Source organism: Aquila chrysaetos, chromosome 18 (genome assembly GCF_900496995.4).
Source record: "Aquila chrysaetos chrysaetos chromosome 18, bAquChr1.4, whole genome shotgun sequence".
NCBI lineage: Eukaryota > Metazoa > Chordata > Aves > Accipitriformes > Accipitridae > Aquila > Aquila chrysaetos.
The window spans coordinates 22,790,398-22,817,277 of NC_044021.1; the positions used below are offsets into that span (position 1 = coordinate 22,790,398).

Here is a 26,880-nt window from a genome sequence, read left to right on the forward strand (position 1 = left end):
TCACACAGACTTGTGCATGATTATATAAAAGTCCATATTTTTAAACCCAGTAGTACAAGTGTGTAAGATGTACTTGGTCGGGCTAAAAAATTCAGAAGTCTAATTTATCTTGAGATATGCTCAGTCAAGTAGTTTTTCACAGCAGTTAGCTAACACTTCAAGCTCTAACAGTGCCCCTGAGCCATAAAAGAAATTTGCATGTAAGAAATGTTTTGAATCTATTAAAACCTCAGCTCAGAGCTAAAGAGTTGCTCTCATGTCTTTGTTGACTAACATGAAGTGAGATCTTAGAAAAAGCTAGGCTGTGATCGACAGGTGCCAAAGCTTAGGTTTTGATGTGATCATGTATTTCTTTCATGCACAGCATTTTAAGTCTGGGACTGGAGCTTCAGAAAGACAGCAATCAATGGGTCTGCGCAAGAGTACACAAAATATATTACTCCTGGCAGTCGTCAAGACAGAATTATTCAAAAAATAATCAGAAATGCATTTGATCATACACTAGATGGTTTAATAATTTATATTATACCTTATTAGCAAAGTCTTGTGTTTACTTTGTGGCTGCCAAAACAAGATGAAAGGCTGCCTCTATGGAAATACAAGATGCTTAGCTCAAAGTGTCTGTCTTTGCATTTCAGTTTGATAATTTCCCTTTTTTGCCTCATTTTGATTAATAGTATATAGGTTTAAATCTTAGAGTACCTTTTCCTTCATTGCAGTCCTTTTTAGTGAGAGCAATGCTCCCTGTTAACAACTCTACCAAAGAGTTTATGGCCTATCAAGACTTAAATTAGTATAAACAGATATTTCTGGAAACTTCTTTACCTTAGGATTGCCTCCAAATATTTTTGGGTAAAAGAGGCTTTGGATTTAGTTCTAAATTCCACTAAACTTAATCCTTACGCTAATCTTCCCAAGTCTTGCAGCTACAAAAGTGTGATTTTTGAGCTCAGCCCAAGAAACTTGCACTCTGACTAGTGATTGTGTGTAGTAAGTATCACCAGTTGTATCAGTTCAGAATATTACAAAAACGCCTTGAAGATTTTCTTGAAAAGCTAATGCACTGCAATTATTTTATCTAGAGATACAAATACGGACCTTTCCGAATTAATATTTCTATAAAGTGAGAACACAGGGATTGGACCAGCGTAACTGCTAGTTCCACAAATGAGATCTTTGCCTCCAACCAGGTTTTTTGACACTAAAGGTGCATGAAAGAGCTCTAATAAACTTGGTTTTCTGTGGAGAACTCCCCTCCCCACGAAACATGCAAGATCTTTTCTGAAGGTGTCTTATATAGCTCTTCAAGGCACAGTATATGGAAAGGTTTAGGGAAAAGAACATATATATGAGAGGATCTCGGATAACAGCACTACGGTATTGCAAACTCAGAAGCTCATATGACAGCCTGAAGCAGCTCTTGTAATTTGCCTTGTCTACTCTAGAAGGCTTAATTTTAGTTTTAGTTTCTGTAACTTCGTCCTCTCCCCTCTTTCTCTGTGCATGCAATGTACACTACAATATATACCGTATACTCTACCTGAAAACTAGGTCCTTAAACGGAGCCTACAGAAGGACATTTTGCCCAAATAAAAATATATATATACAGTGTTTTTCACTAGCACAGCATATCTTAATTGTATGTTAGTAAGAACTGATTATATTCCAGGCAGGCACGTCACTGTTGTCCAGACTCAGTGAGGGCCGCTCAGCCCTTAGCTCAGACTTAAGAAAGCGCAAGAACGCGGCCAGCTTAGCAAAGCTCTTCCTCTTCTCAGCGAGAGTTTTGTGCCGTGTCTTGCAGAGCTGCATGACAGACTCTTAGGAAGAGGCATCTGCCTGCAGGTGTCTCTGAGAGATTATCCTGGTTTTAAAAGCTGCGGTACGATTTGCAGAGGGGGACAAAAGACTGCCATTTTCTAAAAGAGCCTTTCAGTTGCAGGGAACCAGATGTACCCTTTTTTACAAACGCGTCTTCTGTGACAATAATGATGGAAATTTTCAAGGAAGATGGTGATATTGCCCATGTGTCAGTGTTGCAAAACAGAATTTTGGGGCAAACTAGAGAATAGTTCTAAGAAAATATGGATCAGATGAACATATTTATTACTTTTCTTGAAAGAAAATACTTGGCAGGATCATCTGAAGAGATACACGTCATCAAACAGAAATGCAGTAGTATTTTAAGTGATAACCTGTGAAGTACATCTTGAAGAAAAGGGTCGCTCTAGTTTGCAAGTTGTGATCTTTTCGTCCATAAAAGAAGAGTTAAATTTGTAAAGAATTCAGGTTAGCAAAGTAATAGTAGTAGTATGTCACAAATGCACCTGTTGAAAGAAAAACTTCTGGTTTAAATTGTTTGACAATCTCTTATATGATCTGAGATACTGTGAAAATCTGAAAGTTTTGAGCAGTTTAGCAAATGTAACTACCAGTAGAAACAAATGCATCAGAGTTCAAAATACAAGAATGAAAACAAACGCATAGTGAAATTGTGAGAATAGTACCTCCAACCCAGTTAAGTTTTAATATTAGTAAAATACTGTAAAAGAAAAATTTCATCTATGAAAGAAAATTAAAAATGGGTTTAGTGTATTAGTATAATCATCTAATTTATGGGAAATATTATAAAGTAGGGAAGAAAATGGGCCTCGCAACATTACAAGCTGACTTAGATGAAATACCACTAGGACGACTGGCCATGGGGACAGTGGTGTTCCCCACCACCAGAACTTTGTAAACCTTGCTAAAATCTCTTTTGCCATTCTGTCCTACTAGCACTATGCAGCACTACCTAATGCATATGCATTGCATATTGCAGTAGAGGTTTAGGAAAACAATATGGTAACAGAAAAACAGTATAGGCTATTCATGATCAAAATTACACCAACAAGATGAGACTGTTTGGTTTTATGTTGGAAGACAGAAAAACTGTAAAATAGAAATGAAGTGCCGGTGAAATCACTACTGAAAACTACTGCACAGGAACATGAATGAATGCATGAAACACTGATGCATTTAACTGTTACTAAAGGGGAAAAAAAAAGAAGGCCCTCAAAACTTTTTACAAATTGTAACTTGTGTTTGGGGTGTTTTGCTGGCTAGCCCCAGTCTCGCAGAGACAGTTAGAGAGGAACTGAGGCTGAGCATGAAGAGGAGCATTGAGGAAAAAGTTAGAAAGTCATTTATGAGGTACTGGCCCTTTTTATCTGTTTTCTGAGGGGTAGCATCTGGTCTTCTACAACTAAATATTCAGGACTTTACTGACTATCAAGCTGTGTAAAAATATTTAATAAGGAGTTGGGAGTCTGACTGTAGTCAGCCAAATTTTAAGTCGTGAATCAGTGAAAATTAAATATCAGAAGAAATCAGTCTTTGGTTGTATTGATATTTTTACGGCCATATCCATTCCTTTAAATCACCTTAGCCTTACTGTTAACGTACCAACGATACATGCAAAAACAGGTCATGACCATAAATCTGTGAGACCTGCAAAGAAAAGAAAGGCTTTATAATGTCTAGAAAGAATTGATTCATATATTAAAAAAACCTTAATACTGTATGGTTTCTGGTTCATTCTGCAGGCAAAGGTTAATCAGCTTTGATTTGGGGGGATAAAGTAGCTGTGGCCAGTTACTAAAATTTCAAATTGATTGTAATTAATAACTTAACAATGTGAAGCAGTTTTGTAGTTTTTGATGAAGCTAACATATTCTGCACAGTATAGGCTGGAGTAGTGTTGTTATTGTGCCTTACACTGTGGAGAACTATACCCCAATTTGCTTACCTGTTTCCTTTCCTCTGTTTACCCGGTTGATGGTCTTCTGGGTGCAGTATATATAAGAAGTCATCCTCATTTCATAGGTCACTTGCTCAGTAACCCTATGCCTGTGTGAATTGTGGCCTAAATCAACAATACTTCAGATGTTAGAATAGCATTTAAGCCAGGCTGTCATTTGCCCCTTTGATGCTTACTTACCTAACCAGTAGTAATCATTATTTTCCTTCTACAGTTGCTATAATGGATCTGATTCCTGAAATGGAAAACAGGAGGCAGTTACAGACAGTTTGAATTGCGCTGTCACACTTTCATGGGCAGGCACCTTTCTTGCAGCCTTGATACTTCTTCGAGTTTGCCCAGAAATACATTTGGTAAAAGAGGGAGTCGGTCATCTGGTCTGTATTTTCATGTGACGCTGTTTCAGCTGCTTGGAAATACAAGATTATCCAGATAGGTACTTTCTGGGTCCCTGACTTGTTTTACGTGAAACATGAAGGGAAAAAAAATAAAATGGATTAATCAAAAACCTTTTTTAACTGGAAAATTTCAAACCAATTAAAAATCCAGCTAAGCTCAGTCAAGTTCCTAAGAGATTATTGAAATAGAGGGAGGAAAAAAGAAATGATGAACAGAAATATTGAATCTTATGATGCAAGATCATTACACCCTTGCTTAATTACACCTTTACCACTTCTGCCTCTTGCAAATGTCACCAGATTACAGTTTTAATAGACGTTTTTCCTTTTGAGTATCTACAATGCTAGCATGCTGAACTGAACAAGGTTGCAAGAGAGAAGAGTTTCTTATTCTTTCCACTTGGATTTTCTGCTGAAATAGTGACTCAACATCTGTAACTTGTCCTGCAGTTAAAAGTCCTCATATTCTGGGGTATCTTGGTGCTTGCAGTCAGGTTGAGAATGGTAATGGCAGGCGCAGCAGGGAACTCGGATTCAATATGCTGAATGAGAAGGTGAGTGTTTTAGCACAGCTGCCTCCTGAGGGTCGGGGGAAAGGAAAAGCCCTGTGGGAGGATTTTCAAGCACCACTGAGCTGGCACACCAGGAGACGATGATTGACTTTAGAAGAGCCCTGCTGTGCAAAGGATTGTTGTGTTGTGGTCCCCTTTATCACTGGTTAGACATTTCTTTTGAAGAAGCCAAAAATGGGAGAGTAGTGAGATAGCAGCAAAATAAACAAATTAAAAAATCATCATCAAACAACTCTCTTTGATGACATAGAGGTCTGGAGATTTGTTTCTGTTGCTAATAGCTTCATTGATTTGGCAGTTAATTTCATTAGAAGGATTAACTTTGTATGGCATTGGTAAGATTTCTGTATGAAAAACTGATGACGATGCAGTGCAGGTTGAATTGTTGTCTTGAAAAGGGGTATTAATTTGAACCTCAATATAAAGAGGAGATTTTATCTGTATTGGGTATGTACAATCAGAAATACATAACATAGATTCAATCTTAATATGTGTGTTTCTTCGCAGGAGTTCAGACATGCACCACAGAACGGCACAAAGTGGAAAGCCCACCCTTCTGCTGAGATCCCAGTGAAAACACCGCTCAGCTCCTGGATGGCTTTGCAGCTCCCATGGCAACAAGAAGGAGGTGGACTGAAGATACTGTCTGTCAGCCTGGCTCTACTGGCAGTTCTTGTTATGTTTTACTACGGAGGAATGAAAACAGAACTGTGAACTGAATGAGGCTTTTATGAAAACAATAAAACTGCTGTTTAAAATCTTCAAAGGAAATACTTTTACCAAAAATTCTTTTTTCTTTTTTTTTTTTTTAAAAGCACTAATATAAATTGGGCAATAATTTGTACTCACCCTATGCCTTTCCTGCCATCCATAGGAATGTTAATAAGCTCTAGGGAGACCTATCTTGCCAAAAGTTGAGATCCTTGATTGGCAGAACAGTTAGTTGCATCTTTCCTCTTCTTTTTTCTAAAATGATGCAATGTTTGCATTGCTTACTCTTTTCATAACTGCTGTAGCAGGTAAAATTGCATGCAGGAAACTCATGAGGTTTATAAGAGATCTTTCCATTGAGTGATGTTGGTAATCTTTTATGGGCAGAACATTTAAAGCTTTCTTAAAATTTGCTTAATGCAGTGTGATGGTTTGATATGTGACTTTTTGCATTAGAATCAAACACTGCTGGGCAATTAAAGTTTGTCATTTGTTGCTATTTATTTTGCTGTCATGTCTGAAAGAATTTTTGTCCTTCCATCTTGCCTCTCTCTACTTCACAATGTGTTACTAGGCTTTGTTAATGCAACAAGAATTATTTTTTACATAGAAATAGTTTTAAAGCTATTGAGTTTTTATCATTGGATGGGAAGATGGAGTTCTGGTGGTAGAGTTCTGTTAAAAGATTGATTTAATACAGTCTCTATAGATTTAGTATAATGCTCAGAGACCTACATGTGAATCTCGTATTAGCTGTGCATTGGATCATGCTGTGTATAAGACAATATTGCTTTGTTAGAGGGGAGGTTACATTTTGCACACTGCAAATTTCTAACTATTTCTTCAAGCCATTTTTGTCATGACAGAATCTCCACGCATCTTGAGATTGTGCTGGTCAGTCAGGGACTGGACTCTGTGCCCAGTTCTGCCAGAAGCTGTCTGCATGATATTGTTCATTCGTTCATGCCTTGTCACCTTTCTGGATCTTCAGCCAAACTTTTAAAAGTCTGTTTAAAATCTTAAGAGCAGGAACTGTTTGTTGGGTTTTTTTAGTATGTTTGTGTTGTACCCAGCACAGACAAAGCTGAGCTGCCTACGTGGCTGTTGTGGTTTAAGCCTGGTAGGCAGCTAACACAGAGCCGCTCGCTCACTCCCCCCCCGGTGGGATGGGGGAGAGAATCGGAAGAGTAAAATTGAGAAAACTTGCGGGTTGAAATAAAGACAGTTTAACAGGCAAAGCAAAAGCCACACACAAGCAAAGCAGAACAAGGAATTCATTCCCCACTTCCCATGGGCGGGCAGGTGCTCAGCCATCTCCAGGACAGCAGGGCTCCATCACGCCTAACGGGGACTTGGGAAGACAAACGCCATCACACCAAACGTCCCCCCTTCCTCCTTCTTCCCTCAGCTTTCTATGCTGAGCATGACGTCCTATGGTCTGGAATATCCCTTGGGTCAGTTGGGGTCAGCTGTCCCGGCTGTGTCCCCTCCCAACTCCTTGTGCCCCCCCAGCCTCCTCGCTGGCAGGGCAGTGTGAGAAGCAGAAAAGGCCTTGATGCTGTGCAAGCACTGCTCAGCAACAGCTGAAACACGCCCCTGTTATCACCACTGGTTGGGTCACAAATCCAAAACGTAGCCCCATACTAGCTACAATGAAGAAAATTAACTCTACCCTAGCCAAAGCCAGTACAGTGGCTCTACGGTGCAGATTAATAATTTCCTAGGAAGGATGCTTTGTACTTTATAAAATGAGGATTCCTAGTAGTTACAGACAATTAATCAGGAAGTTCCACCATGATGCTTTCAGTACAGCTTGTAAATTATAGCAACAAATGTAACTGTCTTCAGGAAATTAGGTGTGTAATGACTTGAGTATTATAGTGCTTATTGCAACCACTGAAGGTCATGAGCCAAGACTCAACACTCATGAGATTTTTTTAAAAACCTGTGATCTTGATTAGCTTCTGCTTGTTTGGGGTTTTTTTTCAGGCTTTTCTTTACAACCAGGAATATGTAACAATCAGTAATTTACATTTCTAACAAATCTGAAATATTCAAAAAAACCCCACTTGACTCTGGGAGCTGAAATTTTCAGGAAAGTACCATATATCACAAGATTTTCAGGAAAACTATGAGTTGACAAAATCATTATATCTGAGCCAAATTTTTGCATTTGATGGGAATAAACTATGCAGATACGTTCTATGCCTCTAGCACTCTCTCTGTCAGCCACTCTAGCTTATCTAATCATAGCAATTACAGACTCATTGCATCAGCTGTTAGAGATTTACGAAGCTTGTGATTTAGATTCTGTGCATCATTGGCTTTAATGGGACCAGCTTATTTTCTTAGAAATAATGCAATATACAGAAAGAGGGTGAAGAAGACTCTGGAAATGTCATTGCCCACAGATGCAGTATATTCTTAAACTGAGCTTTAACCCAGTAAGTAGGAAGTGTTGTTTATCAAGTATTTTATTATCTTCCTTTAGATTTTGAGAGGGCTTTTTGACACTGTATTGTAGAGCAGTAGAGTGTTTGTCATTTGCTCCTGTTTATTTGCAACTAAAGCTTTCAAAGCCACTGAGCTGAGCAAGTCAATTCTGGTCAAACAGCTCATCTGGACCTTCAGGCAAAACCCAAAGTGCATGCTGCTTGAGGCTGTTGTTGAAGGCTGCTGGGAAACCTCAGTGAGTATGGAGTGAATTGTAGAAGTGTATCTGCTTCATGGAAGGGGTTGACCTGAACACATTTGACCTGTGATTTTTGCTCCCGTCTGGCTCCCTGAATGCTTCTAACTGCCGTGCCAGGTGGTGTTTTTAATTTTTACGTCAGCATTATGTTTGAGGCCTACTTCCACCAAGTATTCTCTCTTTGCAAGCCATGAGGGTGGATGAGAAATCTACTGCACTCCAAGTTAATGAGGTCATTGCAGGAGAAGTTTCCCCACGGTCAATTGATCTCACTCTTACACGTGGGTGAACACACTCATCACTAGAGAATGTGTCTGCTAATAAGCAATCTACATTCAATGCCTGTTTTTTTTCAAAGCAAAAAAGAATCTAATTTCCTTTTGGTACCAAGGAAGCCTCAACTATTTTTCTGAAATGTCTGTGGTAGCTCTGAGTTCTCTTTGGCTGTTTTCAGTGAGGAATCTTGCAAACCACAAGACTTGAATAGCAAAGACATCTTAAATCTCTTCTGAACAGCATTAAGTGCACGCTTTTTATGTCCTCCTTGAGCGTGGGTTTGGATGCTGGAGGACTTTGTCATTTAATCTTTTCATTGTAGCTTTCTGTTAATGGTATACTTGTTAGAAAAAGAATATGAAATTAAAAATGTGGTCTCTGTAAAGCTTGTTCTATAAAGCAGAAGAGAGAAAGAAGAAGAAGGTACCTTTTGAGGAGAGTTCATCCACCTCTATCACATCATTGCCTGCACATCTCTGAACATCTGACAGCTTCTGTTAATTTAGTTTCACTCCCCAGTTCAACTTCCCGTATGGAAAGCTGGAGTGGTTTTTGAATAACAGCAAGTAATATCTGAAGTGGCAGCAACTGGCAACTCTGACATTGAGCTTGGCTGTGGCCATTACCCAGAATCCTTCTGCTCTTCTTGAGAAGCAATTACAATTTCACAGGTTGGAATTAAAATTCCCTGCGGTATGCAATAGAGTAACTGAAACTGTCAAAGTGATTTCAAGCTGCTAATCTCTCACTGCTCGAAGAGTGAAAATAGAGCCCCTCTTACCCAGGCACAGATCTGACAACTTAAAAACTCCAGCCTTCCACTACATTTAAATACATATGGAGAGTGGCTTGATCTGCTCACAGAGGATATCTGTAAAGATGTTATGTCTATGAACATTTGTGTGTTATTAACAAGTCTATCTTTTTTAACTTTAAGATGTGTGTAACTTCAGGAACTAAGACAAATATAAAAGAAGTCTTATGGAAGAGCTCTGAGAATTTGGAGGAATGAGTAGGCATGTGTTTGTTTGTGTGAGGCTTATTAAAATCTTTATTTATGTATTTTTGAACATGTAGTATTTTTTGCTGGAAAAATTGCTTGCAACTTTCCTGAGTTTTATTTTCACATACTTATAACCCATGTTTTATTTCAAGTGCACTGTGTTTGATTGTATAGATAGAAACAAAGAGCATTTAGAAATCAAAAACAGAGGAAGAAATTGAGAGGCTGTAAAGCTAGGGTGCAAAATGGAAAATATTAGTGCAAAAGCTGCAAAGCAGGTTTGAACTAGGAGACCCAGCCCACGGAGTTAGGGACTGTTTTTAAAGCACCATTTGATTTGTTCAGAGGCAGGGTTCATCCACTAGGTAATTGAAATTACAATGATTGCAGGAAAGTACTTGTGCAAATATCATTAAATGTCTTTTAGTTGCATATTTCATTCATGTATGCACTTAACATTGAAGTGAGTGCTTTTTTCTTTCAGTGAAGAAGCTTCAGTAGCTGGTGGAGGGGAGACGAATTATGAATAGTCCTATTTTTTTCTTAAAGAAGCCCAATTAAAAAAAAAATTGTAACAAATAATCATGTCCCTGCACCTGCTGGTATCCCAAAGTCTGTTAACTCCTACTTGGGAAGCTGTGGTTATGGATTTGGATCATTTATGCTGTAGATCTCCTTGTGCTATGTTGTGACAAGTTGGCTGTTTGAAAAGTCATGGAAGTGCCGGTGTTCCAGTCAAAAAGGTAGTCAAGCTGATGGCAGAAAAGATCTTCGGATCTCTTTGTTTCTCTGTTCCACACCTCCCTCTTACACCTTTTCACTATCTGCATAGGCTTCTCTCCGTTCCCTAACTCTCTTCTCATTCAAATCTCCTTTATCAATGTCAGGAGTTTAAAGAACAGTTAGATAACGTGTTTAAGTTTCCATGTGATCCTCTTAGGAAAGGAAGGTAAGAAAGAGGAAGGTAAGGATACGTGGTCCGTTGATGAAGGTGGTGTGATGATCAAACATCATGAGAAACTTATGCAACAATGAGAGCTACATCATCACCTAAAATAGATCATAAGATCTGTCTTTGTGCATCCTTGTCTTTCTGTACCTGTAATCATTAGTTGCTCCCTCTTGTATTATCACTCAGAGTAAACTGCATTTCTTATGTACTGCTGGAAAAATCCAGCATGACTAAATTACATGTACTAGGGCAGACTGAAGTACAGCACTAATGTAGACTAAGATGTGCAGGTATATGCAGTACTAAAAAAAACAGCAGCCAGTGCAACATCATCTACCTGGTATTCACAGCTGAACTTTTTCATGGAGTCCTAGTTATTAACATGTGAATTCCAGGTATGAAGATCCCCCCATGTGCAGAGAGCTATCATTGAATAGGAGAGGAGTGGAGGGGGAAGGGAGAGGGAAAAGAAAAGGAAAAAAAACCCAACCTTGACTAGATATGTTTAAGTACAAGAGGGTGTTGTTCAGTAGCTGCATCACCAGAGAAATGCATTAGCAGTTCAGAAGGAAGCTAAATACTGTACAGTGACATGCAAAATCTCTTCTTTGCACCTTTTGCTTCTTTTTCCTAAATACATAATCTGCATTCCAGAGGGATGAAGATTCCCCTAGCAAAACCTAACCAGATCAAGAGGGGGAAAGTCTGCTTTTTGATTGTGGTGATTTAATGCTTTTTTCACTGAGGGGGAGAGGTAGGGTGTGTGAATCATATCCCATGAATGGAGAAAGAATAATATTTGAGTATCTTTTCAACAATATTTTATTGGAAACTATTTAGCAATGATAGCCGTTCCTCTTGAAAAGTGTTGTTAACATGATATTTTATAGAGAATGATCAGCCTTGGATGGTTTGCTGAATGCTGGTTGTAGGTAATGGAGTGAAATTCCATGCTGGTGACCAGATTATGATGCAGATTTGTGTCTACAACTTGCGTGCTTTAAATGTCCCATCTGTCATTGAGTGTGAGAACAGGCTAGTTGTGCTCAACCGAGCGTAAAATATTGTGTCTACTCCCTTCCTGGGTGGTGTTTGTGGGGACTGGTGTAGAAATGGTTAGTTGGCAATGGGTTACAGATTACAGGAGAAGCTTGGAGATGATAAACACACCAAAAAAAGGGCCATGATTGTTTGGCACATAGTGTGAATTGGGGGTCTGAGAGAAATTAATGTGGTGAAATCGTGACATCATGGGAAATTTGACTTTGCATAGTTAGGATCTCATTATAGTATAATCTGAAGAGTAAAACTGTTTTACGGTGCTTGGAAGGCTTTGCTGCACAGACACCCTTCCCAACTGCTCATAACTCTTGGGGTTACTGTGCTGTGTTAGAGCAGTCTGTCTCACCACGCTAGCTACTGCCGCTAGTTTCACAGTCGGAGAAAAGCAGTCCAGCCCACCTGGCCTCTGACGGCAAGTTGGGCACGTACAGTTTTATGGAGCAGGGCACTCCCGACTAGTTGTCACCTATCGCCTTGTTTTGTCAAAACATTACATTTCTTATTGCAGCATAGGAAAAATGGGTAAACTGTGACCAGCAAAGAAACTTCCTCAGTCCAATGGCATTCGGTAAATAATACATGCTATTTAATGATTGCAAGCTTCAACTATTTGTTTTTTAAGTACCTCCATTCCATTCCTTCCCTGTGAGCCTACGTTCTCTCTTATCCTTTCTTCCAGCTGCTTCGCCCAAGCTCTTGGCACCTCCTTTTGTTTTATGGAAGATGATGTGTCTTCAGAAGGATAAGTATTAGTCTGAGCATGGTGGCTGCTTCCCTGAAAACAAGAATGCTGCTTCTTCTGTGGAGCTGATTTGCCAGAGGTATCAATGTTTGGAAGCCATTGCGTTGCAGTGTCTCTCCTTTAACTGTGTAGCGTCTGGTTGCCATAGCCTTTGGGTTTTATCAGAAACTCCCATTTGCTAGTAAGCAGTATTAAAAGGCCTCTTCTGTTGTGCTATATTATTTTTAACCTTGCAGACCCCAGAAATGTAGTAATTTGAACCAAGAGATAAATACATCGATGTCAGTTGAACGTATTAAATTTGATATCTGCTAGTGGCTTTATGAGCCGTAAAAGTCAACATCTAGCAATCATTAGCTACAAGATCTCTATACAAGGGATTATAAAGGCCCATGTGTGACATGGTCTGCAGAGTATTAGTATGAGACAGCAGAAGGAAACAAGTGAGCAAGTTACCGAGTCAACCACACAGATAACCAATAACAGAGGGAAGGATGTTCCCACTCAAGGGACAGCTTAATCTCCAAGTATTACGGTAATATTAAGGAAATAAAAAAAGACAGATAGCAGCTTGGCTATGCTGCAGCAGCCTTAATTTGCTTCTGTCCTGCTTGAATTGTTTAGTAGGCAGAAAGGGCAATCTGAATGACAGTCTCCAGCAGAAGGATAAAACAGAGCCTAACAGCAGTTAACAGCTTTGGCTTTGTGAGAAACAAATTATTTGGTACAAATGTGAACCTCCTGCACTTCCATATCTCCTTCCCATTCAGCTCTAAAAAGAGAGACCTTCTTGTTTTGATTTAGTTTTCTTTGGGGTTTTTTTTTTTTTTTGCAAACACATGTTCTTGTTCCCAGAACCTATTTTATCTGACTCTGAAATAATACTGAACAAAATCATTCACTTTTATTTTTAAGATGAAGCTTGTTTGTGTTTTGTTGAATCACCTGTGAGCCTGAATCAACCAGCACCTTACTTGTAGGGGGACGGGATTAATTTTTATATTGATTTGAATCTGAACTGGAAGTTTTCAGTTGGCCTGTGGAGCACTACTAAGGGGACCAAGAAAATGAAGCCTAACTGGCAGTCAATTTGCTGTATTTACTGTGTCTGCCTGCAGATTTACCAGGATTGCATACTGAAAATTGCGGAAGCTAACTAATCTAAATCCACTGATAAATTTTCAGTTTCTAGCAATTTATAGTGACATTAAAATCAGGCACACAGATAATTTCATAGCTTTCCCCCCGCATATATCTACTGTAAGAATTACCACTGCAGGACAGTAGTATTATACATCGCTGTCACCATCTCCTCTATGGAACCTCTGCTACGCAAGAAGAAAAACAAATAATAAAGATCAGATAAGAGAGAGTTCCTAGACTTCGTAAAGAAGTGGCTGTCTTGTGCCTCTGTACAAATATTCATGAAAGGTTGTAGTAAATTGCAGTTTCTGAGTTCAGAAAGTTTGTTCTAGAATAGTGTTCCAATGTGAACTCTGCGTTTGCGTTAGTAGGTTTAAAACAAGAAGTAAAATCGCTATCAAACATAGTAAGTTTTCATGCCGTTGTAGAAGGATGGAGGAACATTTCTCTTTCCTTACCTCGTAGCAGCAGGAGTTTGCCACTGTAGAGGTGGATGAGCCTTAGACGCATTGTATGTCGAACAGCGGCAGGGCTTCCAGGGCCAGCCTTTTGTCACCTGCGTTTCTTTTCATAGTCTTTGAAAGGCATTTACTTACCATGTATCCTGCAGAAGCCTTGTATTCTCCGATGTCCTTTAATGAGCTCGGAAGCACTTGTATGTACTGCAGAAATCCAGGATTACAGTTCCAGCTTTCTGAATCACAGCAGGGACAACAAGCCATTTCGGCCTTTCACATCAAAGTTGTCATAAGAGAGTTCAATAGTGTATTTCCTGTTCTTGCTGCATACACTGCTGCAAAAGATGAGTCATCAGCATATAAACACTTTCTTGGCCTCAGAATATCTGATTTTTGTGTTGATTAGCTGCCCATTTCATTTCTCTTTCCACACTTATTAACTCCTCTAACTAAGAATAATGAAATTGGGTTACTGCCAATTGTACTTCATATTGGTGCAAATGTAGGAAAGTTGAGGCAACTGATAAGTACTATCTTATCTGCCAGGAAATCCATGAAACTAAAGTTCTAGTGATTCACATTCGCAGCAGTAGCTCGAGCAGAAGACCTGGAATAGTTTCAGTAATGAAGTCTAGTCCTGTGGACAGTCTTGCACTGTGGTGTCTAATGGTGTGCTTGTGAGCAAGGAAAGTAAATGAAAGTCTGCTCCATGGAGGGAACATATTTTATTCTGTTTTCTGGAAATGTTTAACAATCTGGCCCAAACTCACTTGACAGGTAGAATTGACAAGGTCTCCTTGCTTAAAAAAAATGACAGTGTACTAACTAGTCTGATTTTCCAGTTGTCAGAGTTCAGTTATCTAGACATGCTATTCATGTTTCAGGCAGTAGAAGCAAGCTGGTGTGATGGCCCAATCAAGCATAAAACTTTTCTCCTCTTTTCTTAGGCACTTCAGAGTTAGTTGGAAAGCAGAAGTTTTGGCCTTATGAAGAAGGAATGCTATAGATGGTTCTTCCCATACCTTGTTAATTGTCAATATGGGACAAGCTGTAAATAATACAAAGACATAAGCAAAGGAAGAATTTTAAATAACCATATTCTGTGATGCAGTATGATTTTAAAGTAAGCTACATTTTAAGAGTTTTATCCATGAAAAGGCCAGTTACAGTATTTTGCTCACTTTTCTGTTTTTTCTTTACCATCAGTAATGCTGTGAGACTGCCTGGGTCAGGTAGCTCATCTAATTGAAGCAGTTTTTTGACAGGGTTCATTTTGAGCTGGGTCGTGTTGCTGAACTGACTCACTGTGCTGTTGCATGAGCATCGTTGCAAGGAAAGGGCTGATTTACATTGGCCTGAGCTGCCAGAGAGCCACACTTTGGGCCAAAGACAAGGATTGCGTGAGTCTTCCAGGCTGAACTGCTTCTTGCTGGTACGGCTTTGGAAAGGTCCTTATTCTACCACTTTATTTCAATTACAGAGTTGCAGTAGCATGCTGTGGCCACGCAAATATGTGACTGAAAACTGAGTACTGTTGTGCAAGCACGGTAGAGCAGAGCCATAAAGTTGTTGTTTGAAGACCTCGACACAGCTTCAGAGGTAAGGTGTGCTCAGGAACTGCAGAGCTGAGGTCACGGCCCACAGGGCAGGCAGGATGTTGCTGAACTGTGGGGTTTCACAGTACTTGAGTGATCTGTTCTGATCGGCTCAGGATTAGTTGATCACAAAGGCCATATAAAGTTACTGTCGACGTGTCTTTCCCTTAGGCTAGTAACTCTCTTTTTGATCTCTAGAGATACATACATAATACAGCTTTTCTTTGCTTTGCTTTTTTTTTTTTTTTTTTTTTTTTTATGGAAGCACAACGTGCTGGTTGCCTCCCAGGAAGTGATATTTATGTGGGTAGAACAGACTTCATGTTTCAGGACTCCCAATCCATCCCTTTTGTTAGCTGTAGAAATCACTTTAAAATCCAACTGGCATGCGAGTGGGTGGTTTTGGTTGGTTGTGGTTTTGGGGATTCTTTTCTTTTGTTGCCTACTTTCCTTATGCACATGCTGCTAAATTTCTATTTGTTAAGGAAGTACAAAGGAGGAAAAAGTAAGTTCTGCGTCATTTCAGTTTGCCTTTGTGCGATCTGGTCAGAGCCAGCCAAATTCTGGGCAGTCAGCAATGTCAGCAAACATAAAGCAGATATCTAGAAAAGGACTTGGAGCTTTAAAGTCACATTAAGACTTTGTTATAAACGTCTGCTTTGAAGACTTGCACTATGACACATGCAAAAAATGTTAACTTCCATTAAAGGCTCTCATGAGATTTGTTACCAAATGTTAGCAAATACTCAGCAGGACATTTCAAGGGGTACATTCCAAAAGTTTCTATCATGCATTTGATGAAAACATCTATAAAAAAACAATTACTGTAAAGAAGGAAACACTGTACTTGCACCAGATTGATATTAAATGCAAATTTGATTTCTGGGAGCAATTTAGGAAAACAATGACTTTTAGTGAGAGCTTAATGGAAATGTGTGAGAATAGAAGTGGTCTTTGCTTGGCCTTCTGTCCACTGCTCACAGAATATGTAGAAAGCAAGTGATTAGACATTTAAATTGTGAAACACCGGGAAAAAAAGCAGTTTACCATCAGTATCCTTAATGAAGTATTACGGGCATCCTGCTACTTCTAACACTGCATGTTTTGTAAGTCTTTCCCATAGATTAGCTTATAGTCATTTAAGGGTATATACACTATTTGTATATGTATTCTGGTATATTTTTGTCTTTCTCCTGTTCATTCTGTAGTCAGTGGCTTGAGAAAGCTTGCGTGAGTTTAGGAAGAGGAAAACAAGGTTAAAGAAGCGATATTGTGTCTTATTCTAAGGCTCGGAAATTCAGTTGTTTCAATTTCTTGAAACAAATACCCCAGTTGGGGCCAGTGAGGGAGAGAGCTGTCTCCCCTGCGCCCAAGCCTCCTTGCAAGACAAATGGCTCCATTGTTTCTGTGGTGTGTAAATATCGCCGGTCCTGGGGCGTCAGGATTGCACGCACTGAGTGGGTGCTTAAAGAGGTTGGATCAAATACATGTAGAAGATTTTGAAGATAAGGAGTCAGTAATGATAAGACTTGTGTACTCTCTGGCCATGTTTTGGTGGTACAGTAAAAACACAAAGCACTGAGCTTGTGTAAACTTACTCACTCTGCTAGTTCAAAATATGTCGAGGAGTTAACTTTCTACCAGTAGGCTTTATTCCAGATAAGGTATCATTTTTCCCTCCACAGCCAGCCTAAAAACCTAATGCTGCCATAAGCTTTCTATCATTTACTTGAGCAAATTCTACAGGAAACGCAGTTACGTACCTCTGCCTGACACAATGCACGTGTGTTGTAGGTGACCTGATGTCGCGCGGGTGTGGAAATAGCGAGCTGGGAGACTGCGGACGTCTGAGGCGCGGGGTGGGACGGGGTGAAGCTGGGCTGTGAAGGCTTTCCAGGGGACTTCACAACTCTTCAGGAGTTTGGGAGAATTGGGGCCTAACGTGGGGCTGAAGGTAAGCTGTAGAGTGGCATATAGATTTTTAATTTTTAGTGCTATGAGGATGTTGATATTTATTTCCCTTTTAAAAACAGGAGTTGCCTTAGATATAAGGGCTAATATAGTAGCCAGCAGGCTGATCAGATGTTACAGAAGAGCACAACAGTGCTGGTGAGCTCGTGAACTTTGTTTTGGCTGTCATTGGCATTGTTAATGCAGTAGGCTGAAACAGTTCTTCACAGAAGATCAGTAGTCACGGAGTTTTGGCAAAGTCCTAAATTATTCATGTTCCTAATAAAAAAGAAAAAGAAAAGTTCTTCCTGATTTATGTTATACCACTGCCTGTTGCTCTGACCACGTACAGGAAATAAAAAGCCTTATGCTGTTCCTGAATTACACAGACGGCTTCCACTGTGGAGTGTCCGTCATAATTAGCTGTCATAGAATTGGAGCAGAACCCTGCTAAAACGTTTGGTGTCTTAAGATGCCATCTAATCTCATAAGGTTTTGGAAGGACAATTCCGCCCCCTCTTAGTTTTAGGGGGAGGAACACTTTGTTGTCGTGCATCTTGTGCAGTGTGAATTCCCCCTTCAGTTGTGTCTGCTAGAAATGGCACTTTACCAATATCTGGGACCGTTATTGACTTTGATATTGCAGACAATAAAAAAATCACTCACAAACAGACTTCATTGTTGTGGTGGTTGTTTGGCACCTCCTTAAAATACAGTTGGATGAGTTTTAGTGACTTGTCAATGTCTGCACTTAGCGTGAGACTCTATAGACAGCAGTTGCTGCTGGAGATCGTTGTTAGAATGAGATGATCTTGAAGGCAGGACTGAGTGGGCTCATTTAATTCCAATGTAGCAAAGTGATTTAAGGGCCTGCTTCCCTCTTACTTTGAAGTTGGATTTATCTGACTCAAGGATTCCTGCATTGAATACATTCCTGCAGTACGAACGCAGCACCAGAACTGCATGCAAAGTTAATTTTTTTGGAAATATTAATTTATCGATATTTTTTGATACATCTGCTTATTTCATATTTCTTTGCCCACCAGACAGTTAGGGCATGTTTTCATGATTTTTCTTTGCAAATGTCCATTGGAGTATGGGATTCTTTCTAAGGCATGTTCAAAACCTGGTACATACTTTTTTTTAAATGAAAGATTAAATCCTTCTCTCCCTATTATTTTATCACTCCTTTTGTTTTCATTTATAAGGTCACTGCAGCCAGATTTTTTTCTAAGGTGGGTTTTCTGGCCCTTTTTTAAGGGCTTGGAGGTAGGGGAAAAACAATTATGTAAGAGAATGATTTTCATTCCACTAATGTTGATTCACTTGGCTCATAAGAAGAGCTTATTGCTTTGTTTACTTGGAAAGAATGAATATCAACACATAAATAATCAGCTGAGAACTAGATTTCCAGAAGGAAGAATTTTCCTACTCACTTTTCTCTTAATTCAAAGCAGTATATTTTAAAATTGATGTAACTCACAGCCTTATGATGGTCACATTACTTTCCCTTAGGAGTAAACACAGACAAAAGTGTCTGCTTAGTTTCCAAACTAGAGAGAAGTTGTTGCCTCAGGTACTCAAGCTTCTATAGAAAAAAGCTTTCCATAGCTCTTGTAGCTGTACATACTGAATGTACCAATGTACCTGGGGACTTCCATGCCAATTTTTAAGAAGTACTAGGAACTCTTCTTCAGAAAGACACGGAAAAACAATTTACTGAACAAGCCTCCCAAAAGTGCTTTTTCAGACAGTCTTTCACCTAGCTAAACTACTCAGACCTGACGTGCTATAGCTGGAAGAAACTAACCATATCATACAATTTCTGAACTCATTTTTCCCTTCCTTTCGGTCTTGGAAAGATGTGTAACCTGACAGGACAAGAGGGTTGACCCTTTCTTTAGACCCTATTGCAGTGCAACACTCAAACCTCCTTCTGGAAAATCCTCTCGGGCTAATACACTGCAATCCCACTTTTCAGAGTTTGCAAAACCTAATGTATTTAGCTTGTTAACAGCATCCCACAGAATCGTAGGTCCCAGGGACAATTCATGTCCTTCACAGCTCATGGGATTTTGTAATACTCAACAGCAATAAGAGATGCGTCTGAGAGGAAGGCCCGAGCCACTGGTCATGTATGTCATCTACACCATTATCTGGTTCAGCAATATGGCTTGATTTTTAAAGCTTATAATGGAAAGTGTATTACTTACATTATGCATAAGTCATCAGATGCTTTTATCAAGTACTTCAGCTGCTCCAGATTACAAGCATGTTTGTGGGCTACATACATTTATTGGCTTATTTCTATAGGATGGTTTCATAATGCTGAAAACAGATAGAGAAGCAGATTCATTCTCCTCAAACTGCTTGATGTGAGAAAATTATGCTTATAGTTCATGCTGTTATAGAAGGTTGCTGTGACCTGGAGATCTACCACTTAGCTTATCACTTTCCAAGTTTAAAAGAATTAGCTGTCAGCAACAGAAACTTTCTTTCCTGCTTGCTTTTACAGCATTTTGCAGAATGCAGTGCTGATCCATGTCAACAGACACTTTTAAGTAAATACAAGTAACCAGTCATCGCACTGGCTTCCACGTATTTACAGTAATAGTGCCTAAATGCCTCCTTCAGACATTGGACTTTGATACCTAATGAGGCAGGAGGTGCCAAGAATTAAGTAACTTAAAGGATAAGAAGTTGGAGACAGAAACTGCAAGGGAGACAAGCTTTAAAAGCATACCTTGAATGCACTTAGGGTATTTGGGGGTGAGGTGGAGTTGTTGGCTGTGCAGAATACCTGAGCTGAATTGCTAGCTTTTGAGTCAGCAGAGCACTACCAACTTTACAGCCGAGGACTGCATTTTCTACCCAGACTGAGTCAAATGCAAAACCAACTTTAGTTTTGTAATAAGAATTGCATGTGATCATTAAAAAAGAGAGATTCTCTTGAGTTGTATTTTCATAATGGGAAAATACAGGTCCTTTCTAGTGGTACTTGTTACTGGCCAGAATCTCTTGTTCAGCTGTTTTTTGGACATAGTTCAGGACAGGCATCCTTGGGGATGATTGAGTTAAAGAGAATTTTTGTAGGTGGACAGTTGTCTGAGTTGCCAGTAAACCTACTGTTTAATGCTAAAATGAAATCACACTGCCAGCACTGTGCTGGAACTCTCCATTTTTAGTTACTACTCAATAACAATTGAAAAACAAAAATCTGGCCTTAGACTTCAGCTTGCTCAGTGGGACAGCAGAGCTTGAGGTATATGCAGGGACAATCAGTATGATACTTTTTTCCCCAGTGTTTTGAACTTTGTGTTCATTTGCATCTGACATTACAAAGCATGAATGTAAAATACTGCCAAGTCATGAGTGTAACAAATCTGCACCCACTTGCGTGTAAGGTGGTCAGAAATCAGGCCCGGGAATATTTACTCCCTGCAGACTGTCAGTAGTCTGGCAAAATATGAGTGCACACCCTTATCCAGAATAACGCTGGGGCCTCATTCATGTTTAGCTTAATCTACTTTGGAAAAGGAAATACCTTGTGACATTCTTCAGTGGCCTCTATGGACAAATAAATAAAAGTTTTAATGGAGCCTTCACAGTAGGACATTGGCAACCGAGGAGGACCCTAAGGACTGGGTTGTATAAATTAGGCAGAACTTGGGATATTTTTGGAGCACCATTAGGGATGAGGAAGAGGTCTTTCATCCACCCAAGTTCCTGGGGCTCTGAGGAAGAAAAACTGCACCACGTTTAGCACAGGGAACAACTGTTTCTCATGTGTGTTTTGAGGCTGTATGTGTGCATCATCTAATCTGGCCTCGTTCCATCAAATACATTCCTCTGAATTGGACGCTAGATGGTAATGGCTTTTAGTATGTCAGCAGGTAATTAATTACGATAAACGTGCAAATTGTGTATTGTCTCAATAGGCTGTGTGGAGCCAACAGGGTGCACGTGAGTAAAAATATACTCATTAAAGGTCTGCAGTAGTAATGAGCACTGCAGCAGTATACCACTCTGAGCCATTGAGAGCTGTGCTGTCAATTACCTGTGGATTAAGGACCGATGCGATTTTAACCAGATCCCTTATGACCTGAATGGAACGCCCCAAAGGGTTTTGTGGCACTGCCTCTTACAAATGCTCCATGACAGATCTGTTTTCAATTATTATTCTTTCTGTCTTCTTTCTTTTTTCTTTTTTTTTTTTAATTTTTTAAAGAAAATCAAAATTCAAAGTAACAGCCTAACTTATGATTAATATACTTTACAGTATATATCCTATGACTTTTTTTTCTTGTCCCGTCCATTAGCCTTCACTGTAGTTCTGCACCTGGATGCTAAAGGGAAGGAGAGTGCTGGGAGGAACAGATGACGCATGCCAAAAGAAAAAGTAATTGTGGTGATAAGGAGTTTTAGCAACTCGGAGAAAGAATCCTCTCCCTCACAACTTTCCAACCTCTTTTGGCTTTCATGTTAGCCTCTCATTTGTGCGTGCATACATACGTACGTGTGTGTGCGCATATTAAGCACATTGTTATATGCAAAGAGGATGGTTCTTCATGTCAACGCTTCAAGAAGAACTCAGAACCGCTTTGTCAACATACATAAGCTATTAGACTATCCACAACTGACGTCTTTGAGGTCATCTTCTGTAGCCAGAATAAATTTCTCTTTAGCAGTACAGATGGATAGTAGGAAAGCCAGCAGATGCGTTGTAGCTAATCAGAAAGAGGCTCAGCAGGGTAACTAAAATCTCTGCTAGAATTCATATCCCTTCACGGAGTTTAATTAAAGAGCTTTGTGTGCATCCTTTTGTTTTATCTGTTGCCAGTGTTTTGTCTCCTATTGTGGCAGTTCCTTCAAATAACCATCAATTTGCTGTGATAATCTAATGAGGAGAAGGAGCAGCACTGTTTAATTATATAAAAATGATAATGAGCTTTGGTTGCCGAAGAGTTAAGGAGCTGCTGCTGGCCACTGGAATACAAAAGAGCTGGTGCCAAAGGGGCCCCTGGAAGTCTGTGGCACTTCAGACTTCATTGCTGAGCAGCAGTAACTGGCTTGAGCAAGCAGCAGGCCAGTGGAGCTTCCTTCGGGGAGAGATAGCTGAATTATTGAGCAGCCTCCTAACAGCAGGAAGCAGAACAGGCATGGACAGATTTCTGTTTCACACCCCAGCAAAAATACAAGGCAATCAAAAGAAAGATCTCTTGTCCTACATAAGCGCAATGCCTTTGGCACTGTACTCCATCCCTCATCCTCACGGCAGAAGCTGGGAGTTTGGGCATAACCAGGTGTCATCTGGTGCCATTTTGCTGCAGGAGGTAGCAGGAGAGCTTGGGGGAATGGGGTTCTGGCTGCTGGGGAAACATGAGCCAAGGTGCAGATAACTCGGGTATGGCTGTGCTCTATCCAAGAGCAGTGAGGATTCAGGTTTATCGAGAGATAACTCTTCTAAGAGGTAAAAACTTTATGTTTTCAGACCTTTTTTTTTTTTTTGGTCCTTTCTCTGTTTTTTTTTCAACCAAGAGGTAAGTAAAATCTTATGCAACCTCTTTATTTTGCATCCAAACTATTTAGTCATTGAAGTTGTTTTCCCTTTTCTGTTTTCTGTAGCTGGGATCATGCTGAAGTAAGCATGGGGCGGGGAGCTTTGGAAAACAGGAACAGCAGAAGAGCAGAAATTGCTGGAAACCCTTTTTCTTAAAGCAGAGAACCAACTCTCTGGAATTCAGCTTAATATTGATGTGACTGACTACCATGTGCATAGCATCCTAATTAATCACAGCACTAATGAACCCCCAAGGTACATGGTGCCCACAGGGACCTACAAGCCAGGTCTCCAGGCACAGAGGCGCTCGGCTGGAACATGTACAGCGGAGCTGGCGATAACGCATCCAGAACCAAGGATGCCTGTGAAGGCAACGAGACGTGGCAGGGCCTGCGTTTCCCCTCAGTGCATAGCCTGGCCACACCGCTGTGGGACAGGAGGTGTGGGAAGGCAAGGGCATGAGCACAACTGAGGTAAGCTGAGGCAAAACCTGTGACGGAGCGATGTTGTTAGAAGTCTGACGTGACCAGGGCTGTGACGGTACCGCTTCTGACTGACACTGCTGTACCACTAATACCCAGAACGTGGAAAAAACTTTGAGGAGCACTCTGGTTTTACCAGGTTGTGTGTCGGTTGTATGTAAGGAAGACTGGCATGGGAAGGGGCAGTACTGAGTTGATAAGAGATACAGCTTTGCCTTTGTTGCAGCGTTCATCCTACAGTACACTGTGCTGTGTATTGGTATTTCTGTATCAGGAAAGGTGTGCTGGGATAGATACAGCCTTAAACAGAGAGGTTAAGGTAAGCTTATATTAGGATCACTTTACAGGTGTAGGACTACAATCGCATTATACAGGCAAAGCATTTTTATTGCTACTGGCAGTCTTTTAGACACTGGCCCCTTTGACCAGGTCCTCTGCATGGGATTCTGCAAATTTCTCATAAGGGCAAGTGAGCAGATGTGCCGTCTTCCTCCCTTTCTTTACTTATCCTCCGCACCTCTCCTCTACAACTCTGTCCTCATACTGTCCATAACAGGGTTATTGACCTGCTTTCCCTCATGGCCTCTCCATGTGCCACTGTCTCTACTCATGTATTTCATGATATTCCCTGCCCTTATCCTTCTTTCATCCCTGTGGGCACTGACAATGCTGTTCAGCCCAAGAGCCACTGAACTCCTTTGGCACTGGCTCTTTTGTGTTCCAGTGGCCAGCCATGGCAACTCCTGCACAACCAAGGCACGTTATCATTTTTACATGAAGAGTACCATGCACCTTCCTTATTAGGAAAGATGTGAATCTGAATTGCCTCCTCCTCTTTTAGCCTCACTCTTTTTGACATCCCCTCCCATTTATAACCCAGTCTCATTAGTTCATTCTGCATGCCATCTATGTAATACATCCTTTTCACTCTACCCAGACAACTACAACTTTGCTGTTACAACTTCAGCTCTTGTTGTCTTATGGATCAATCACTGTATTCATCCTGTCATAAATCTGACAGATGTACCCTACCCAACCCCAGTGCTCCTGCAAAGATAACTTTCCCAACGCTAAAGTTTAACCATGTTGTCTGTTCTCTGTGCTTTCCCATTGCCTTGCTCTAGAAACTTAAGCTACTTGTTTTTACTTCAAGGCTTATCATGGCCTGTCTTCTCCCTACCTATCATCACCTGCTTAGTATTGAAGAGTTAGCTTCCACCTCTAATAACACACAGTCCTGGCCTCCTCTGAGCACGCATTCCATTTTTAAACAGTTGGAAGAGCATCCTGTGAAGCTCTGCAAAGCAGCTTCTTTTGGCTCTTGGCATCCATTCCTAAGACTCTTCCTTTCCACATTGCCTCTTAAAAGACTTTGTGTATAGCTAATGTGCTGGCTGAAATTGTCCTATTTTACTGCCTTCCCCGGCCATACTGCCCCAACATTTTACATTCAGGTCATGAATGCTTTGGGATTGGGACTGTCACTCTGTTCTGCCCAGGTACAGCACATAGCACAAGGGGAATGTGGTCTGTGAACGGGCTCCTATACATGTCAGTAATAAATACTTATGCAGCAGGAGCGCACCTGTAAAAGCAAAGTTACATGGTAATAACACAGTAAAATTGTCACCCTCCCCCTGGTGAAATAAGCAGTCCAGAAGAAAAGCGGAGTGGCTGGTATCTTTACACCCACGCTCAGCTCATACACGCTCAGAAGAGATCATATCTCTTTCTGCTCCTACCTGACATAGCTTGTGCTGAAACCTCAGGATGCGAGTTTTAGTATCACCTGAAGGACACCTCTAGCTAGACTGTGTATTGGGAGAGATATCTGTGAGCACACGGCACTTCCAAATATAACTAGTGCAGGTAAGGACTCGGCAGCTGGCCCCACCGCTGTGCTGATGGGAAGGGTGGTGTGAGCACTCCTTCGTCTATTACAGCACAGATTCATCAGATTATCTCCAACTACTTTGCTGGTGGCTTAAACTGGCTGGGCTGGGCGTGCAGTGTTGCAGACTGGGGGGCACGCGCGGTGCCTTTGGGGCAGAAAATCCTGGCACCGGGGTGGTGGCAAACAGCCCTGGGGTGGGAGAGGAGGAGCGGCTGTAATGTCTTCAGCCCTCGCAGCTGTGTGCAGTGTAAACCTGTATCTACAGCACCGCTGTACTCGCTAGCGCTTCAGAAAAAGTCGTCCTTTCCATTTGCAGAGGCTCAGGAAAATATTGCCTTCTTTCTGTAGGAACTAAAAGCCTTCGTTATCCATGGAGTTTGACTAGTGTCGCATTGAAATGAACTTCAAAGCAAATTCACATCGAAACTGCTAGAGACTTAATTTCTGCTTGGTTTTGATACAAAACATGAAAATCACCTCAGGCTAGCTGGCAATGCTTGTGACGAGCAAATCTTTTGGTGAAACAAGAGAGGGCTCCCAGTTTCTAATGAAATCCACCCCCCACCCCCCAATCCAGTGGGCATTTACATGGTTTTCTTGTGAACATTTCACGCAACTTTGAAAATCAAATGCTTCCTTACAGGAAATGTTTTTTCTCTGTTGTGCATCTTTTGTGGCTGGCTGCCAAGAGATCCTGATCCGACACCCAGCTGTGCTTCTAAGACCAGCTTTTGTGACCGTGGAAAATCATTTTTTTTACTTCTGCCTCCTCCGTTTTCTTCTCTGTTAAATATGTATAAACAAGTTAGAAATCAGAGCCTGTATGTTCTTTGCAGCCATAGTGGGCAGAAATGTGATAGCAAAAGGTCAGGCTTCTCAGTATCTTAAAAAGCCTCTGAGAAATAAAACAGATAAACTTTTTTTTTAATCTGACAAAATTTATTTTTTTTTATTCTCAAGGTGAGAGCCATGCAATTTTTCAATGTAAGTTAAAACAGTAAGTGACAAAATGCTTACCCTATGTTAAGTTTTGCTAAATGGGCGAGGAGGTAAAGCTCATGCAAGGAATAGGCAAGGAAAACAGTTTCCTTTTCTGGAAAACACGTTTTACTGGTATACATCCTTTTATACTGTCTTAAGGCATTCTGAAGTAACAAGGTTGCAAAAGCAATCTTTGTTTGCTGCATTTTGTCTTAAGCAATGAGGTAATTACTAATGTGGTAATTTCACGTGGGCAGATCGTGAAAGCCCAGAAAGACACCCTGCTTTACACTTATGCAACTGTAAATGAATGTTGCAGTTATAAATATCAAAAAACAGGGAGGAAGGGGGCGTGGGGAACAGGAGCGGGCCCGGAAAAAAAGGTGGCCTTTATACAGCCGTACATACTCATTAAGTAATAACGTCTAACAGGAACACTTCACGGACTGCCATGTTAAAGTGACTGTAGAGCCTGTCCCTGGCAAGTGACATGTACACGTGATGGTCGTACGTGGGGCATCATTGTGCTCGAGGACACGAGGATTCAGCAGGGGAGGCTTTTGGGCAGTATTCAGGTAGATGCCAGCAGGAATCCGGCCCTCACCGAGGC

At 40.6% G+C, this 26,880-nt stretch overlaps 2 protein-coding genes across 4 annotated transcripts in view; both read left to right on the forward strand.

Moving 5' to 3' along the window:
* The window catches only part of CDKAL1 (CDK5 regulatory subunit associated protein 1 like 1), a 424,899-nt gene extending 418,916 nt beyond the window's left edge, over positions 1-5,983 (forward strand). For all 3 annotated transcript variants that reach the window (XM_030041838.1, XM_030041837.2, XM_041118316.1), the window contains exon 16: positions 5,277-5,983. In XM_030041838.1, the coding sequence (XP_029897698.1) occupies positions 5,277-5,483 (207 nt within the window). In that variant the 3' untranslated portion in view covers positions 5,484-5,983. The remainder of the gene's footprint in view (positions 1-5,276) is intronic.
* Positions 5,984-15,295: 9,312 nt separating this feature from the next.
* LOC115352937 overlaps positions 15,296-26,880 on the forward strand; it is a 72,877-nt gene continuing 61,292 nt past the window's right edge. Inside the window, exons 1-2 of the mRNA XM_030041743.1 lie at positions 15,296-15,407; positions 22,979-23,386. Coding sequence (XP_029897603.1) covers positions 23,372-23,386 — 15 coding nt within the window. The 5' untranslated portion in view covers positions 15,296-15,407; positions 22,979-23,371. The remainder of the gene's footprint in view (positions 15,408-22,978; positions 23,387-26,880) is intronic.